Genomic DNA, 18,145 nt, shown 5'->3' with positions numbered 1-18,145 from the left:
TTGTTGATAAGGCATGAGTAACATTTATTTAAAATTTCTAAGATGTTCTATTCCTTGGTTTTAGGATGTCATGTAACCTCTATCAAGCGGGAGATGGTCCCTCTTCCTTAGCCAACTTAACATAGTCTTACTGTGTGTGTGTGTGTGTGTGTGTGTGTTTAAGGAGGCGCCAGTGGAGACTCGGTGACCCAGACAGAAGGTGTTGTTACCCTTCCCGAGAAGGCATCTCTGACTCTGAAGTGTACTTACCAGTCCAGCTATTCAGGTTTTCTTTTCTGGTATGTCCAGTACCGAAACAAAGAGCTTGAGCTGCTCCTGAAAAGCTCATTAGGAAACCAGAAGGTGACCAGCAGAGGCTTTGAAGCCACTCATATCTCAAGTGACAGCTCCTTCCACCTGCAGAAATCCTCCATGCAAACATCAGACTCAGCTGTGTACAACTGTGCTCTGAGTGACATAGTGAGAGAGGCCACAGGGGGAGCTGAATACAAACCCAAGGGCACAGATGGGGTCAGGCTGTGGGCAGCTCTCCAGAGTTCTGTGCTAGAGGCATCGTCAAAGTACTTTCAGCTCTGAAGCTCAGAGCTAAGAAGCTTGGAATTCTTGGATTGCCCTACAGAGAGGAATCTGGGGCGGGACAGTGTAAAGAGGAACCTAAGCACTTTTCTCCACAAATGCCTGTTTTCAGCCCATTCACATTCCCCCTAAAGACACAGAATCCCTTAGAGTGTCATTAACTCTTCAATGACAATTCAGTTGATATATGCTGAAATATTTCACAACCTGTTAATAAAAACTCCCAGGAACATTGTTAATGGATGGCTGTGTGATCTGGAAGGTAGTCTCTGGTTTTAATAATTCAGACTAGGATTGTATGTCTTGCTGAGATACACCTGCAGACACTCCATCTTCAGTGACTAGGAGCTTTATTCTCTCTTCCCTTGACTTTTCCATCCCTATGGCTGCTACAGCAATGCTGCTACCTAGGTAAGTTCCAGGAGGAGAGTTTTCTGACAAGATAATCCTTCTGTCAATGGCCCTGTGGGTCAGAGCAGTCCAGTTGGTAAATATTGCAGGCATGGTGTGTATTGTTTGTATTCAAACAGGGTACAGGATATTCTCTTTGCCAATAATAATGTCACCTCAGGGGAAATTTATTCATCAGTGAGTCATATTTCTGATATATGGAAAAAGTGTTTATGTACTCTTACAATAAGCTATATTTGGAGTGGAGTGAGCTTTTCACCTGCTCCAAGAAACTAGGAGAAAGTATCACCCACTCCCAAGGCAGGAACATCTCCCCACTTCTGTGCTCATGAGCAGGGAATGTGGAGCCACTTGGGCTCTGCATCTCTGCAACAATCATGCCTATTGCACAGAGCATCCCGTCTGCATCTCTGAAGGTTGAACTCCTGTCCGCGCCTTTGGGGACCAGACTTTCTGGAAGGACAGTGGGGGACACAGAAGGTGTGAAAAGAGATATGTTTTACTTCCAGGCAGTCAGGGAGATGTGGCCTAGACACTGATTATTTGTCATCTCATAATTTATAAACACAGCAATCAAAATACAGAGTTTACTATTAGAATAGGTTTAATGGTCCTGGAGGATGTAGTCCCCATCGTCATTTAACAGGGTGGAAAAAATTATGTAAGTAATAATAGAATATTTCCCTAAGCACGTTTATGTTTATGACTCTCTTCTTAGGGTCCTGTCCCATTCTCCTGTATGTACCCCACAAGCTATTATGAGGAGAAATCGGTCAGACCGCACTGTGGTGCAATTTTCACGATCACCACCAGGGGGCGGGGCTTCCTTCAGATGCGGTTCCTCATGAGCTGGTTTCACTTGCCTGCTTTGTAGCCACAAGACAGGATATTGCTGGAGTACAGAAAGGGGTTCTCAGTTTCCGAGTGATGAGCTTCTGTAACATCCAGATGGAGACTAGATTTGTTAGACTGGTGTATTCCAGGGAACAAGGATTGTTTTCTTTTGCGAGCATGCATTCTGCCATTCACTCAGTTCTTCTGATCATCTTAATATTCAGTAAGTGACATTTTATCCTAAATGTTAATGATTTTTCATTTTCCTATGATAACAGGTAAGTTTTATTTTTCTTCTCTGGCTGAAAACTCTCCTCTTGTACATTTCTACGATAACAAAGTGATTCTCTTCCAGGAGGGACCAATGGTGACTCAGTGAACCAGACAGAAGGCCCAGTGACTGTCTCAGAGGGGGCTCTCCTGACCCTGAACTGCACTTACCAGACTGCTAGTTCAGCTCCCTATCTTTTCTGGTATATCCAGCATCTCAACAAAGCTCCTCAACTCCTCCTGAAGGGCTCAATGTCAGAACAGAACCCAAAGAGTAAAGGTTTTGAGGCCACTCTTGTTAAGCGTGACAGCTCCTTCCACCTGCAGAAACAGGCAGTGCAAGCATCAGACTCGGCTGTGTACCACTGTGCTCTGCGTGACACAGTGACACAGGGCTGCAGGGGGAGCTGAGCACAAACCCCGAGTGCAGATGGGGCTCTGGCTGTGGGCAGCCCTGCAAGGGGGTTGCTGTTTCTGTCTTAGGTGTTTTATGCTAGCTGAGTTGTTGTTTATTTGCTAAGTCATGTCCGACTCTTTTGCGACCCTATGACTGTAGTGGGCTCTTCTGTCCATGGGATTTCCCAGGCAAGATGACTGGAGTGGGTTGCCATTTCTTTCTCTTGGGAATTATCCTGACACAGGAATGGTACCCGTGCAGGCAGATTCTTTACCACTGAGCTGCCGGGGAGGCCCCTGTTTTATGCCACAGGCATCGTCAAAGTACTTCCAGCTCTTAAGCTCAGTGCCAAGAATCCTGCAATTCTTGGATTGGTCTACAGAGAGGAATCTGGGAGGGACAGTGAAGAGAGGAATCTAAAAGGCCTTCTCCATAAATGCCTGTTTTTAGCCCAGTCACATTTCTCCAGATGGCATAGAATTCCTGGAAGTGACATTAACTCTGTTCAATGACAGTTCAGTTGATATATGCTGAAATATGTCACAACCTGTTGATGAAAACTCCCAGGGCACCTCGTTCATGGATGAACGTATGACCTTGAAGCTTCTGTCTGATTTTTATAATTCAGACCACAATTTTGTGTCTTGCTGAGTTTCACCTGCAGACAGTCTGTCTTTAGTGTCTGGGACCTTTACACTCTCTTCCCTTGACTTTTCCAACTCTTATGGTTGCTCAAGAAATGCTGCTGCTGTGAGTCCCATGAAGATGGTTTCCTGAGAAGATATTCCTTCTGTCAAGGACCCTGGGGGTCAGAGCAGTCTAGTCAGTGAATATTTTGTGCATGAGGTGTCTTGCTTCTATGTTGGTGACACAGCTCCACCCTCATCTTGTCATCATGGCAGCTCTTTACAGAATACTAGGTCATGATCCCGATTCTGCTCTTGAGGATCTGTGCTGTGAGAAATTCTGGACATAAACATGACCACGTAACCTGACATATTATCTTCATCACTGTACTGAGGCCTCTGATCCTTTTGAAGTGTGTCAAATTCAGTGACCAAGCAAACACTCAGTCCATTACTGAAAAAAGGGATTCTAAATTCTTGACATATTCACAATGTTCCCACATCAGAGGAGCAGAAAACAGAGAAATGTGTGCCTCTCACTGTAACTTGCAATGAATGAAACTCACCGAGAGAAACTTGCCCTGGCATTCTGGAGGTCTCTGAACCTCACTGTCCTTTATCCCTCGTGGATGATTCTGTGGGACTGACAGGTACAGATGAAGGTTTTGCAGAGCCTGAGCCTTCTGTGATTTCAGAGGCTCTTCTTAAGAAAAAGAAAATGCGATTGCAGAATCAAGTTTCTTGGGCTCAGGACACTATGGGATCCTGAAATATAAGCTGAATTTGCTTCATGGTAGATGACACCATCCTTATGGCAGAAAGTGAAGAGGAACTCAAAAGCCTCTTGATGAAGGTGAAAGAGGAGAGTGAAAAAGTTGGCTTAAAACTCAACATTCAGAAAACGAAGATCATAGCATCTGGTCCCATCACTTCATGGGAAATAGATGGGGAAACAGTGGAAACAGTGTCAGACTTTATTTTTTGGGCTCCAAAATCACTGCAGATGGTGACTGTAACCATGAATTTAAAGATGCTTACTCCTTGGACGAAAAGTTATGACCAACCTAGATAGCATATTGAAAAGCAGAGATATTACTTTGCCAACAAAGGTCCATTTGTCAAGGCTATGGTTTTTCCAGTGGTCATGTATGGATGTGAGAGTTGGACTGTGAAGAAAGCTGAGCACCGAAGAATTGATGCTTTTGAACTGTGGTGTTGGAGAAGACTCTTGAGAGTCCCTTGGACTGCAAGGAGATCCAACCAGTCCATTCTGAAGGAGATCAGCCCTGGGATTTCTTGGAAGGACTGATGCTAAAGCTGAAACTCCAGTACTTTGGCCACCTCATGCGAAGAGTTGATTGCTTGGAAAAGACTCTGATGCTGGGAGGGATTGGGGGCAGGAGGAGAAGGGGACGACAGAGGATGAGATGGCTGGATGGTATCACTGACTTGATGGACGTGAGTCTGAGTGAACTCCGGGAGTTGGTGATGGACATGGAGGCCTGGTGTGCTGCGATTCATGGGGTCACAAAGAGTTGGACATGACTAAATGACTGAACTGAACTGAACTGAAACCCTCTTCATAAATTTTACCCTCCTCTTTAAGATCAAAGCATTATAACCCTCTTATTTTGTCCTGATATTGGCAGGTTAGAACCCCCCAGGACTCTTTCTGTTCCAGCACTTGATCTGTAATCAATATGAGTATTTTCAGCTCTTTCACTTTTTAAATAACAGCTTTAAAAAGATAATTCACATATCATAAACTTCACACTTTTAACTGTATGAGTGAGTGGTTTTTAGCATGTTCACAGAGTTGAGCAGTCATCAGTACTATCTGATTCCAGAACATCACCCCAGGAAGAAACTTTGTACCCATTAGCAGTCACTCTGGTTCCCTGTTTCCCCCAGACACTGGCATCCACTCCTCTGTTCTCTGTCTCTATGGATTTGATGGTTCTGGGCGTTTCCTAGAGATAGAATTAGATCGCATCTGACTGTTAGTACCATCTTCTTTCACCCAACGGAATCTCTCCATGGTGTGTCTCCGTATCAGTTCTTCACTACTCCTTATGGTCACTTAATAGGCTGCTCTGTGATACCACCTATTCTCCTTATCCATTCTTCACTTGAATAGTGATTGTTTTGGAAACATTTTGGCTATTTTCACTTTTCAGCTCTTATCAATAATGCTGGTATGAACACTCATGTGCAGGAGCTCTATTGCTCTAAATAAATGTACTTTGAGTTAGAGGTTTGACTTTTTCTGTTTTCATATTTGTTTCATTTCATTTTGCTTTATTTGGCACCAACATTTCCTTATGGATGTAAAATGACTAAGTACAAGAGAAAATGCTCTTTATTTTTTTTTTTTTTTTGATTAAAATGTTTATTTAGACTCGTATCCTAAGTTTGCAGTGAATCTCATATTTACATAACAGTTTGCATTCAGTAGTTTTCTGGGTAACACAAATATCAGTATATCCAAAAATTAACTCATTTAACTAATAAAGTTAAAAGTTAACAAAATTAACTCATTTAACTCATTACAAATTATCATTTGTAATATACAATGTTCCTGAACAGGTATAAACTGTTTCTTGGAATTATCATGAATAGTATCACAGTCGTAAAATATGCATTATGAAGAGGTATGAAAGTTAGAGGGGAAAAGTTCATTTTTGTATGTCCTGTGTCTTCATTCTAACTCACTTAAAAATTGTGATTTTGTTGTAGTTGTAAGTTTTGATTAGCTTTAATATTAAAACTAAGTTGTTAAAATATAAAAGAATTATTACTGACTTTTCAATTTGCTCAAGATTATGAATTAAAAGTGGACAGAGCAGAGTTTCCAGTTGACAAATGGAATTGCAAATAATGTTTTCTTTCTCTCTCCCTCTCTCTCTTTTTTTTTTTTTTTTATTCTTCCAATTTTATTTTATTTTTAAACTTTACATAATTGTATTAGTTTTGCCAACTCTTTAAAATTATGATTTAATGTTTACATGAGATATAATCATTCCAAGCTATACCTTCATTCATTCAGGACAACTTTTTGAGCACCTACTCATATGTGTCACATGAATAAGTGTTGAGAATATAGTACACATGACCGAGTCGTCTGCTTTAGGGTTGTATTGCTTTAAGACACCACACGTGTCTTAAAATAATATTTCTTTCACAAATTATTTTATTCACTCACTGAGCTTTGTTTGTCCCCAATATGTGACATTGACAGGTTTATGGGCAAAGGGCTAAGCTTTTAAATCCCTCTCCACCTCTCAGGTAGATACTAGGAAACTTCCAATTTACAAATGACAAAATTGAAGTGTAGAGATGTTTAGTAGCTTAATCAAGGTTACATAACCAGTTAGGAGCAGAGCTTGGGTAGGACGTCAATCATTCTGATGCATGACTAGTATTCTTAAAAGCTAACTGATAGAACCATCATGAAATCTGTTTCTTTTTTGTTAGATACCATTTCCTTCTTAGAATTTTATACTTTTTGAAATTTTCATTTGATGAAAAATAAGTTAATGCAGTAATGAAAACTGTACTTTACTCATTGGGCAATCACAGGAGTCTGTATATGTTCCTGAACACTGAAGCCAAAAAATTGTAGTCATCATCTTTTATGACTTTGAACATAAAGTTGCTCAGATTCTCTGTGATTGAATAACCTGCTTATTCCAGGGCTTATAGCTGAGCCTCAGTAGCCATATTAAAGAGGATATACATTACAGGTCTTTGCCATGGCAATGAGGACTATATTTTTCAAATTAAAAACCCCCTTCATGTGGCAAATGTGTCTCCTCATTGGAACTGCAAGATGCAGCATTTTCTGTTCTGCTACAGTGTATATCTTATTAAAGCAAATCCTTTTTTTAGACAATTAGTAAATATGGGTCGGGGCTTCCCTGGAGGCTCAGGGGTAAAGAATCCGCCTGCCAGTGCAGAAGACCTTCTTCAGGATGAGTTCAATCCCTGGGTCGAGCAGATCCCCTGGAGAAGGATATAGCAACCCACCCCATATTCTTGCCTTGGAAATCCCATGGACAGAGGAGCCTGGTGGGTTACAGTTCATGAGGTTGCAAAGAGGGGCACAACTTAGTGACTAAACAGCATCAAATACGGGTATGATGAGAAAGTTTCATTGACTTTTCTAAGCACATTAGTAATTTGTGTCAAAGCAGAAACATTCAAAGGCAATTTTCTCTCAATAAAAAAAAGCCTAAAATCTAGTGTTTGCTTTAGTGGCTTCAAGAATTTCTAGAGTTTTCAAGTGAAAGCTACCTGATGAAGCTGAGAGGGAGGGTAAAAAGAATGCTGGTCCACCTTCCTCTCTAGCATTAAGCAGACTGATTTATCAAGAATTCTCCAGGTCAGAATACTGGAGTGGGTAGTCATTCCGTTCTCCAGGGGACCTTCTCAACCCAGGGATCAAACCCAGGTCTTCCACATTGCAGGTGGGTTCTTTACCAGCTGAGCCACCAGGGAAAGTCCTTATGAAGAACAATAACATTTAAAATTTTGATGACCTTGGTCTTACATGTTCTCATGGACTTATGTCTAGAGCAGTGAGACACAACTCCCAATATTTAAGATGGCAAAGAGTTTTAAGACTGTGGTGCAGGGAACAGACGTCAATGGAGATTGAACTCTGCTGGCATTTCTAACAGGATTTCTATTGCTTTGATAATGCTTTGGCTCCAGATTTGTGTATTTTTAGGGTTTTCCCTATCCCAATTTCCACCACAATTAATGGGTGTGGTTTGGAAGAGCTGGGGGTGATTCAGAAATACATGTATTGAGTTTTAACAGGAGTTCTTATATTTAGGCACTGACTAAAATTTTCTGAATTTACTTTTGTTTACATACATACACACATGTAAATTGTGATCACATATACATGTATTTCTCCCCCTGCTGCTATTTAACATGGCACACACTTGACAGATTTTGTGACACAAGGGCAAGATATGAAATTGTTCATAGACAACAAAATATTTCGCAGGTAACTTTTACCAGATTCCATAGGAGGCGGGAACAAAGATTGAAGCGAAAAACTCTGCCTTTCTGTTAGAGTTGAAACCCCAGTGTTACTTTTGATTCTCTGATCCAAAGGAGAATGAACTGAACATGATTCCGTTTTACCACTGTTTATTTCTAGTCTGATAGTGTTCTAATTTGACAAACTGATGTGCAGAAGTCTAGCATTTCCTTCCTATAAAGGAAGCGTGTGACACGACACAGACAAACGGTCTTCCAGCTGCTGACTCAGTTTCCTGCATGGGGCAGAAGCATCACACAGCCCAGGAGCTCTGCCTGGACCTCTCGAACACAGGGTGCAGAATTCAGATCTGGATCTGAAATGGAGCAGAGGCCGTGTCACTGTAGGGAGGAGCTGCCCACATGCTGGTTGCCAGTGCGCTGAGGGCAGGTAGAGCCTCTGTCTGTCTTGGTGAGGGTGGCCACACACAGGACTCATGCGCCTTTCTCAGTGCCAAGGCTGTGGGGAGGGCAGAGCATTGTTACCTGATGCATCTTGAAAGAGAGGGGTAATGGGCAATGGAATCGGGGCATTAGGTCCTAAGCTACTTCATCCCCTATACCATCATGGTTGTAAGTAAAGGCTCTTTCCTGCAGGATCCAGCATGACCCAGAAGGTAACTCAAGCCCAGTCTGCACTTTCTGTGGTGGAGAAGGAGGCTGCCACCTTGGACTGTGTATATGAAGCTAGTAGTTATGGTTATTATTTAAAAATCAGACATCACATTGAAAACTGGATTTCTAGCTTCTCTATAAAAATATCTAAGAACACAACATCCTCTGGGGTAGAGGTCAAAAGTCATGTTTGATTGCATAATGCCTTTGATATAGACTCATTTTATGTGTAAAATCTATGCAGATTTACCATTCACAACATGAATAGCCCAAAAATAAAAATTTAAATTATTAGTCCTAATATAGAAGCTGATCCACAAAGCAAACAACTCGGAATTAACATCTCATGGAAATATAACTGTTTTTTTCCCTGTGATTTTTATCATCACAGCATGGATCCCAGTGTGAGAAATTTCAGTAGAGTTTATTCATTAATTCTTAGTTTTCTGGTAAGCATTGGGGAAACAGTTGGCAAGACAGATGTGATGTCTGCTTTTATGGAGCTCATGTTCCAGGGGCCTGAAGTGGTATCCAGTACAGGATAGTAGGCAGAAAGGACATTTGATATCATCCTTAATAAAATGATGAATTGAAATTAGCTGAATTCAAACCCTATCATCTGCATCACAGCATGATTTTTGAGGTACTCCTTAGCCTCTCTGTGCATCAGTTTCTTCATATGTAAAATGGCAGTAATAGAACCTACTTCATGGACTTAAGAATCAAAATCATCTATATATCTCTATCTGTTTAAAATCATTATAAAATTAAATTATATAGAAACACACCTGCCTGTGTGTTTTATAGAAATAATATTTTAAGCACAGTTACATATTATGGCATCTTGATACAGCAAGGATCACTCACTGATGACCATTATTAATAAAAAAGGCAGAGTTTGTTCCAGTACCTACATCAGATTTTCATTCATGTCATTTTTTTTGATAACAACACAATGTTTCTCCTTATTTTTCAAGAAAGGAACCAAAGCTCAGTGAAAATCAGGGCCATGTTGGCGCTGATAGAAATGCCGCCTACAGGGGTTGGTAGCCCTGTGGTCAGTGTTCCCATTCTCAGCAGCCGCTCCAGACAAGCCCCTGGTCCTGACAGAGAAGATCAGGTGACTTATGCTCAACATAAAAGTGCCCTTCTCAGCGCCAGGCAGGGCCACTTTAATTCCCCTGACTATATAACTGAGGTGTATTTTCCCATATTTGTTGACAGATCAATGAAAGACTGCTCTAAGACATGATCAATATTCACTGCAGCCTTCAAACTGATTTGGTTTCAGCCTTGCACACAGTTAATAAACATTCAGCAAAGTTCCACATGTCAAGATAAAAGATAATGAAGAAATGGCATTTTTCACCTAAAAAAAATACACTGCTATTGGATAAATTGTGAGATACAAAGTCTCTGTGTAAGTTAAGGAGAGATTTTTTCCTATTATTATTTTAAGAGTATATAAGCCTTTCACTGTGTGGATCAGAATAAACTGTGGAAAATTCTGAAAGAGATGGGAATACCAGACCACCTGATTTGCCTCTTGCGAAATCTGTAAGCAGGTCAGGAAGCAACAGTTAGAACTGGATATGGAACAACAGACTGGTTCCAAATAGGAAAAGCAGTACATCAAGGCTGTGTATTGTCACCCTGCTTATTTAACTTATATGCAGAGTACATCATGAGAAACTCTGGACTGGAAGAAGCACAAGCTGGAATCAAGATTGCCAGGAGAAATATCAATAACCTCAGATATGTAGATGACACCACCCTTATGGCAGAAAGTGAAGAGGAACTAAAAAGTCTCTTGATGAAGGTGAAGGTGGAGAGTGAAAAAGTTGGCTTAAAGCTCAATATTCAGAAAATGAAGATCATGGCATCTGGTCCCATCACTTCATGGGAAATAGATGGGGAAACAGTGGAAATGGTGTCAGACTTTATTTTTGGGGGGCTCCAAAATCACTGCTGATGGTGACTGTAGCCATGAAATTAAAAGACGCTTACTCCTTGGAAGGAAAGTTATGACCAACCTAGGTAGCATATTCAAAAGCAGAAACATTATTTGCCAACAAAGGTCCATCTTGTCAAGGCTATGGTTTTTCCTGTGGTCATGTATGGATGTGAGAGTTGGACTGTGAAGAAGGCTGAGTGCTGAAGAATTGATGCTTTTGAACTGTGGTGTTGGAGAAGACTCTTGAGAGTCCCTTGGACTGCAAAGAGATCCAACCAGTCCATTCTGAGGGAGATCAGCCCTGGGATTTCTTTGGAAGGAATGATGCTAAAGCTGAAACTCCATTCTTTGGCCAACTCATGCGAAGAGTTGACTCATTGGAAAAGAGTCTGATGCTGGTAGGGATTGGGGTCAGGAGGAGAAGGGGACGACAGAGGATGAGATGGCTGGATGGCATCACAGACTCGATGGACGTGAGTGTGAGTGAACTCAGGGAGATGGTGATGGACAGGGAGGCCTGGTGTGCTGCGATTCATGGGGTCGCAAAGAGTCAGACATGACTGAGCAACTAAACTGAACTGAAGGGTTTTTCAGTATATCTGAAAGGATTGATGAATTAATTTTCCCTGAGATGATGTGATTACTGGGAAAGAGGATATTCTCATCCTGTATCCAGTTTGAAGGCAGACTGCCATTGGAGTGGACTGAGTTTTTCACCTGTTCTGAAACTAGGAGAAAGTATCACCCCCTCCCAAAGCAGGAACGTCTCCCCACTCCTCTGCTCCTGAGCAGGAATGTAGAGCCCCTTGGGTTAGTGCTCTGCATCTCTGCTACAATTGGGCCCATTGCACAGAGTTTATCCTCTGCATCTCTGCAGGCTGAACTCCTGTCTGCAACTTCGGGACCAGACGTTCTGTAAGGACAGTGGGGGGACACAGAAGGAGAAAAGAGGTATAAGTTTTATTTCTGGGCAGTCTAGGAGATGTGGCATAAACAATGAATCATTGTCATTTAAAAATTTATAGGCACAACTATAAAAATGCAGAATTTAATAGTTATAATGGTTTTAATATTCCTGGAGGATGTAATCCCCATCCTTATTTAACAGGAGGGATGCCTGAACACCCACGTGAAGGTGAACACAGTTTTCCTTCAAACAACCTAGAGTCCTGCACACTGGGTGTTGGACACCTGAGCACTGGGGCTTCAACATCTTGATAAACAGGGCATAGGAAGGGAGAGGGAGATCAAAAAACAAAACTAAATCTGAACAGTGAAAGGAAAGTATCCAAGCAGGTTTTATTCCCCTGGATGTAACTGTGTCAGCCCTCTACTTCCTGTCTGATCCCTCATTCCACATCTCTGGGTCCAGGCTAGTGGGACTACAGACAGGGCAGAGGATTTTTTCTTTTTTCCTTAACCTGCTCCTCAGTCAACTGAAAGCAGTTTAAGATAGGAATCATGTCTGGTTTAGGTTTCCACGTTGTAGACAACTCTGTAAGTTTCCAGAATGAATGCTGGAGCCTAGGGATTCCTGAATATGCACAACAGTGTAAGAGAACCTCGGTGATCCGCTGAGCAAGAGTCTTGCCAGCATGAGAACTTGACTCAAGACCCTAGTTTTAGGGGAAACTTTGGTCCAGGGGAATAGGACTCTGCGCTCACAATGCCGGGGGCCTGAGTTTGATCTTGATCAGGGAACTAGATCTCACAAGCTGAAATTAAGACCTGGCACAGCCAAAAAGAAAAACAAAACAGAACAGCTCAGCAAACAGTCATGCATTAAAAAAATACCCTAATTTTAGAAAAACAGGTCATTTTGACTGTTGAGAAATTCTATGTCCATTAGCAGGTATCTTTTGAAGAAGATTGCTCTTGTGTTCAATTGACTTGGTCATTGCCATTTAGAAACATTTATTTTTAATTGGAAGATCATTGGAAGCTACAGGTAAAAGGATGACACTAGAACCCTTCCCAACTCCATACAGAAAATAAACTCAAAATGGATTAAGAACTTAAATGAAGGCCAGAATCCATGAAACTCTTAGAGGAAAACATAGGCAGTACACTCTTTGACATACATCACAGCACGATCCTCTTTGACCCACCTCCTAGAGTATTGGAAATAAAAACAAAATAAACAAATCCAACTTAATTCAACTAAAAGTCACAGCATTGTTCCTGGGTTGACAGCACTGCCCTGAGAGCCCATGTCAGGCAACCTCCCAGCTGTCTGCAGCTGCAGCGTTGCCATGCCTTAGAATGGTTTATGTCAGCAAAGAACAATGTTTTGACTTCTCACCATAATACAGTCTTACTTCGCATAAGGCAAACCCAACCCTTGAGAAAACAAGCTATGAAATGACCGCTTAAATCTTCTTCTGGGCTCACTTCACTAGCCCAGATAATTGCACAGGAAACAAGACCAATGGGCTGACAGACACTGAGCAAACAGTTCTTTCCACAGAGATTCCTGAATCCTTAATAAAACAAACAGAAGACAGATGAACACCACGTACACGTGCCTCTGGAATGAAGAGTGCCTGGCTAACATATTAAGCATCTAAACTTGACATTCTAAACAATACTTGGTTGAGTTAAAGCAACTATGTGACAAGAAGTGAAATGATAGTGATTGTGTTTCAAGAACCAGGTTACCGAAGTAAGGACACCTGTCCCTCATGAGGCTAAAGGTGTAAGGTTGCCGTCATACAAGGATGGTTCAACTCCCCACCTGCCCCGCCGCAACTCCTCCTCCCACTCCTGCCCTGCGCTTATCTCTCTCTCTCTTTTTGTCAACATTCCTCATCTCCTGTACAGAGGTCCACAATTTTTAGGTATTTCAGGATCTCCGTTCTCCTATTCTGTCTCAATGAGACAGCTGCACTATTTTTGGTAAATCCCTCTTGCACTGGTGCCTGGAAGCTGCCTCCGTGAAGTAAGCTGGGCCATGTTAGTGCTCATCTCATCTGTTTTCCTTATCTCTGTGCTACCTGATGTTCAAGGTCCAAAAATAGTTTTCCAGTTGGAAGATCAACTCTACTGATATCAGTGAAAAAGAAGTCACGTATTTTACTTTTATTGTATTTTACAAATCTGTCATTCCATGATAAATCAGGATAATAACCTTATCACTTAACTACACATTATTTGACACCTGCCTTACAAAAAATTTTCTCCACGGCATGTTGACAGACTCAACATGAATATAACTACTTCAGAGAAATGACTTGGGTTGAGGAGGAAGCACTTTCCATACAGAGGGATCCTTCTCTGACCCATGGGAATCGGAGACAGACACAAGGAAGGAACCTCTGACTATTCCATCTAGAACTTGTAACTCGGGTTTCTTGCGAAGCTAGAGATACCTGTACCATGCAAAAAATTATGGAAGTAATAATGTAATATTTCCCAAAGCACGCTTATGTTTAGGACTCTCTTCTTAGGGTCCTGTCCCCTTCTCCTGTATGCACCCCACAAGCTATTATCAGGAGAAGTAGGTCAGACCGCACTGTGGTGCAATTTTCACGATCACCACCAGGGGGCGGGGCTTCCTTCAGATGCGGTTCCTCGCTGTATTCAGGAGCTGGTTTCGCTTGCCTGCTTTGTAGCCACAAGACAGAATATTGCTGCAGTACAGAAAAATGCTCTCAGTTTCTGAGCGAGGAGCTTCTGTAACATCCAGCTGGAGACTAGATTTGTTAGACTGGTGTATTCCAGGGAACAAGGATCGTTTTCTTTTGCGAACATGCATTCTGCCACTCACTCAGTTCTTCTGATCATCTTAATATTCAGTAAGTAACATTTTATTCCAAATGTTAATGATTTTTCAGTCTCTTATAATTATGGGTAAGTTGTATTTTTCTTCTCTTAGTTAAAACTCCTATCCTGTACATTTCTACGATAACAAAGTGATTCTCTTCCAGGAGGGACCAATGGTGACTCAGTGAACCAGACAGAAGGCCCAGTGACTGTCTCAGAGGGGGCTCTCATGACCCTGAACTGCACTTACCAGACTGCTGATTTTGCTGCTTATCTTTTCTGGTATGTCCAGCATCTCAACAAAGCTCCTCAACTCCTCCTGAAGGGCTTAACAGCAGACAAGAAGGTAGCACATGAAGGTTTTGAGGCCACTCTTGTTAAGCGTGACAGCTCCTTCCACCTGCAGAAAAAGGCAGTGCAAGCATCAGACTCGGCTGTGTACTACTGTGCTCTGAGTGACACAGTGAGAGAGGGCTGCGGGGGAGCTGAGCACAAACCCAGAGTGCAGATGGGGCTCTGGCTGTGGGCAGCCCTACAAGGGGTTGTTGTTTCTCTCTCCAGTGTGCTATGCTAGAGGTATTGTCAAAGCACTTCCAGGTCTGCTCCTCAGAGCCAAGGACCTAGGAATTCTTCAGTTGCCCTACAGAGAGGAATCTGGAGCGGGACAGTGCAAAAAGGAACCTAAGACCTTTTCTCCAGAAATGCCTGTTTTCAGCCCATCGACATCCCCCTAGATAGAATTCCTTAAAGTGACATTAACTCTTCAATGACAATTCAGATTATATATGCTGAAATATTTCACAATGTGTTAAGGAATATTCCAGGGCACATTGTTGATGGATGACTGTGTGACCAGGAAGCTAGTCTCTGGTTTTTAAAATTCAGGCCAAGATTGTGTATCCTGCTGAGTTTCACCTGCAGACACTCCATCTTCAGTGACTGGAGCTTTATTCTCTCTTTCCTTGACTTTTCCATCCCTTCTGGTTGCTCCAGAAATCCTGCTGCCTAAGTAAGTTCCAGGAGGAGAGTTTCTGAGAAGATATTCCTTCTGTCAAGGGCCCTCTGGATCAGAGCAGCCCACTCTGTAAATATCGCAGGTGTTGTGTGTATTGTTTGTATTCAAACTGGGTACAGGATATTCTCTTTGCTAATAACCTCATCTCAGGGAAATGAATGCCAAAGAATGTTCAAATTACCATACAATTGCACTCATTTCACATGCTAGCAAGATTATGCTCAAAATCCTTCAAGCTATGCTTCAGCAGTACGTTAACTGAGAACTTCAGATGTACAAGCTCAGTTTAGAAAAGGCACAGGAACCAAAGATCAAATTACCAACACCGGCTGGATCACAGAAAAAAGCAATGGAATTAAAAAAAAAAAATCTGCTTGATTGACAGTGCTAAAGGCTTTGATTGTGTGGATCACAACAAACTGTGGAAAATTCTTAAAGAGATGGGAATACCCAAAAAACCTGTATGCAGGACAAGAAGCAAGAGTTACTACTGCACATGGAACAATGAACTGGTTCAAATTTGGAAAAAGAGTACTTCAAGGCTATATGTTGTCACCCTGCTTATTTAACTTATATGCAGAGTACACCATGCGAAATGCTGGGCTGGATGATTCACAATCTGGAATCAAGTTTCCCAGGAGAAATATTAACAATCTCAGATATGCAGATGGTACCACTCTAATGGCAGAAAGCGAAGAGAAACTAAAGAGCCTCTTGATGAGGGTGAAAGAGGAGAATGAAAAAGCTGGATTAAACTCAACATTCAGAAAACTGAGATTATGGCATCTGGTCCCATCACTTTATGGCAAATAGATGGGGAAAAAGTGGAAACAATGACAGATTTTATTTTCTTCGGTTCCAAAGTCACTGCAGATGGTGAGTGCAGCCATGAACTTAAAAGACTCTTGATCCTTGGAAGAAAAGACGTGACTAACCTAGGCAGTGTATTAAAAAGCAGAGACATTACTTTACCGACAAAGGTCCCTATAGTCAGAGCTATGGTTTACCCAGTAATCATGTATGGATGTGAGAGTTGGACCATAAAGAAGGCTAAGCAGCAATCTTGAATCTGGAATTCTGATGCAGTTACCACCAGTGGAATAAAACCTGCTAGAATACTGAAACTGAAGCTCCAATTCTTTGGCCACCTGATTGCGAAGAACCGATTCACTGGAGAAGACTGTGATGATGGGAAAGATTGAGGGCAAGAGGAGAAGAAGGTGACAGAGGATAAGATGGTTGGATGGCATCAGTGACTCAATGGACATGTGTTTGAGCAAACTCTGGGAGATAGTGAAGGACAGAGAAACCGGACGTGCTGCAGTTCCTGGGGTCGTAAAGAGTCAGACATGATCTAGGGACTGAACAACAGCAAAAGCAGGGAAAATTAATTCATCAGTCAGTCATATTTCAGACACGTGGAAGAAGTATTTATGTACCCTTACAATAAGCTATCTTGGCAGTGGAGTGGGCTTTTCACCTGCTCAAAAGACTAGGAGAAATTACCACCCACTCACCAAGAAGGAGCATCTCCACACTCCTCTGCTCATGAGCAGGAATGCGGAGCCACTTTGGTCACTCTCTGTGTCTCTGCTACAATCGTGCCCATTGCACAGAGTGTCCCCTCATCTTTTCAGGCTGAACTCCTGTCTGCAACTTCCGGGAGCAGAGTTTCTGGAAGGACAGTGGTGGGCATGGCAGGTGGAAAGAGATGTCTGTTTTACTGCTGGGCAGTCTGTGAGATGTGGCCAGGATATGGAATCATTGTCATTTCATAATTTATAGGCATGTGTGTATTGTGTCTGGTGCTCAGTTGCTAAGTGGCATCCAACTCTTTGCAGTCCTGTGGACTGTAGCTTGCCAGGCTCCTCTGTCCATGGAATTTTCCAGGCAGAATACTGGAGTGGGTTGCTATTTTCTCCTCCAGGGGATCTTCCTGACCCGGGGATTGAACCCTCATCTCCTCAGTTGGCAGGCAGATTCTGAGCTACTGCTGAGCTACTGGGGAAAACCCAATTTATAGATACAACTACTTAAATACAGAGTTTAATAGTTATAGTAGTTTTATGGTCTTGGCAGATGTACTCACCATCATCACTTAGGGTGAATCTAGACACCCACCTGAAGGTAAGCACTGCTTTCCTCCCTGACATCCTAGAGTCCTGCACACTAGGTGCTGGCCACCTGCGCACTGGGGGTTCACATCTTAATAAAGAGGTCACAGAAATGGAGAGGGAGATGAAGGAACAAAAATAAATCTTAATGGTGGGGGAAAAACGTATTCTAGCAGGTTTTAGGAGAAGGCAATGGCACCCCATTCCAGTGCTCTTGCCTGGAAAATCCCATGGACGGAGGAGCCTGGTAGGCTGAAGTCCATGGGGTCACTAGGAGTTGGACACGACTGAGCGACTTCACTTTCACTTTTCCCTTTCATGCATTGGAGAAGGAAATGGAAACCCACTCCAGTGTTCTTGCCTGGAGAATCCCAGGGACAGGGGAGCCTGGTGGGCTGCCATCTATGGGGTCGCACAGAGTCGGACACAACTGAAGTGACTTAGCAGCAGCAGCAGGTTTTATTCCCCTGGTGGTAACTGTATCAGCTCTCTACTTTCAGTCTGATTTCTTATTTCATGTAT

At 42.3% G+C, this 18,145-nt stretch overlaps 2 gene segments (V, D, J or C); both read left to right on the top strand.

Annotated features, from left to right (window-relative positions):
• The first annotated feature begins 584 nt into the window (after positions 1–584).
• Positions 585–2,583, top strand: LOC113899965. The segment is given in 2 exon segments: positions 585–2,044; positions 2,177–2,583. Coding segments are annotated over 2 exon segments (456 nt in total).
• Positions 2,584–14,357: 11,774 nt separating this feature from the next.
• On the top strand, positions 14,358–15,759 carry LOC113899385. The segment is given in 2 exon segments: positions 14,358–14,526; positions 14,659–15,759. Coding segments are annotated over 2 exon segments (456 nt in total).
• Positions 15,760–18,145: the final 2,386 nt, after the last annotated feature.

The sequence above is a fragment of the Bos indicus x Bos taurus genome, chromosome 10 (assembly GCF_003369695.1).
Source record: "Bos indicus x Bos taurus breed Angus x Brahman F1 hybrid chromosome 10, Bos_hybrid_MaternalHap_v2.0, whole genome shotgun sequence".
Classification (NCBI taxonomy): Eukaryota; Metazoa; Chordata; class Mammalia; order Artiodactyla; family Bovidae; genus Bos; species Bos indicus x Bos taurus.
This window is presented reverse-complemented; position numbering and strand designations above follow the sequence as displayed.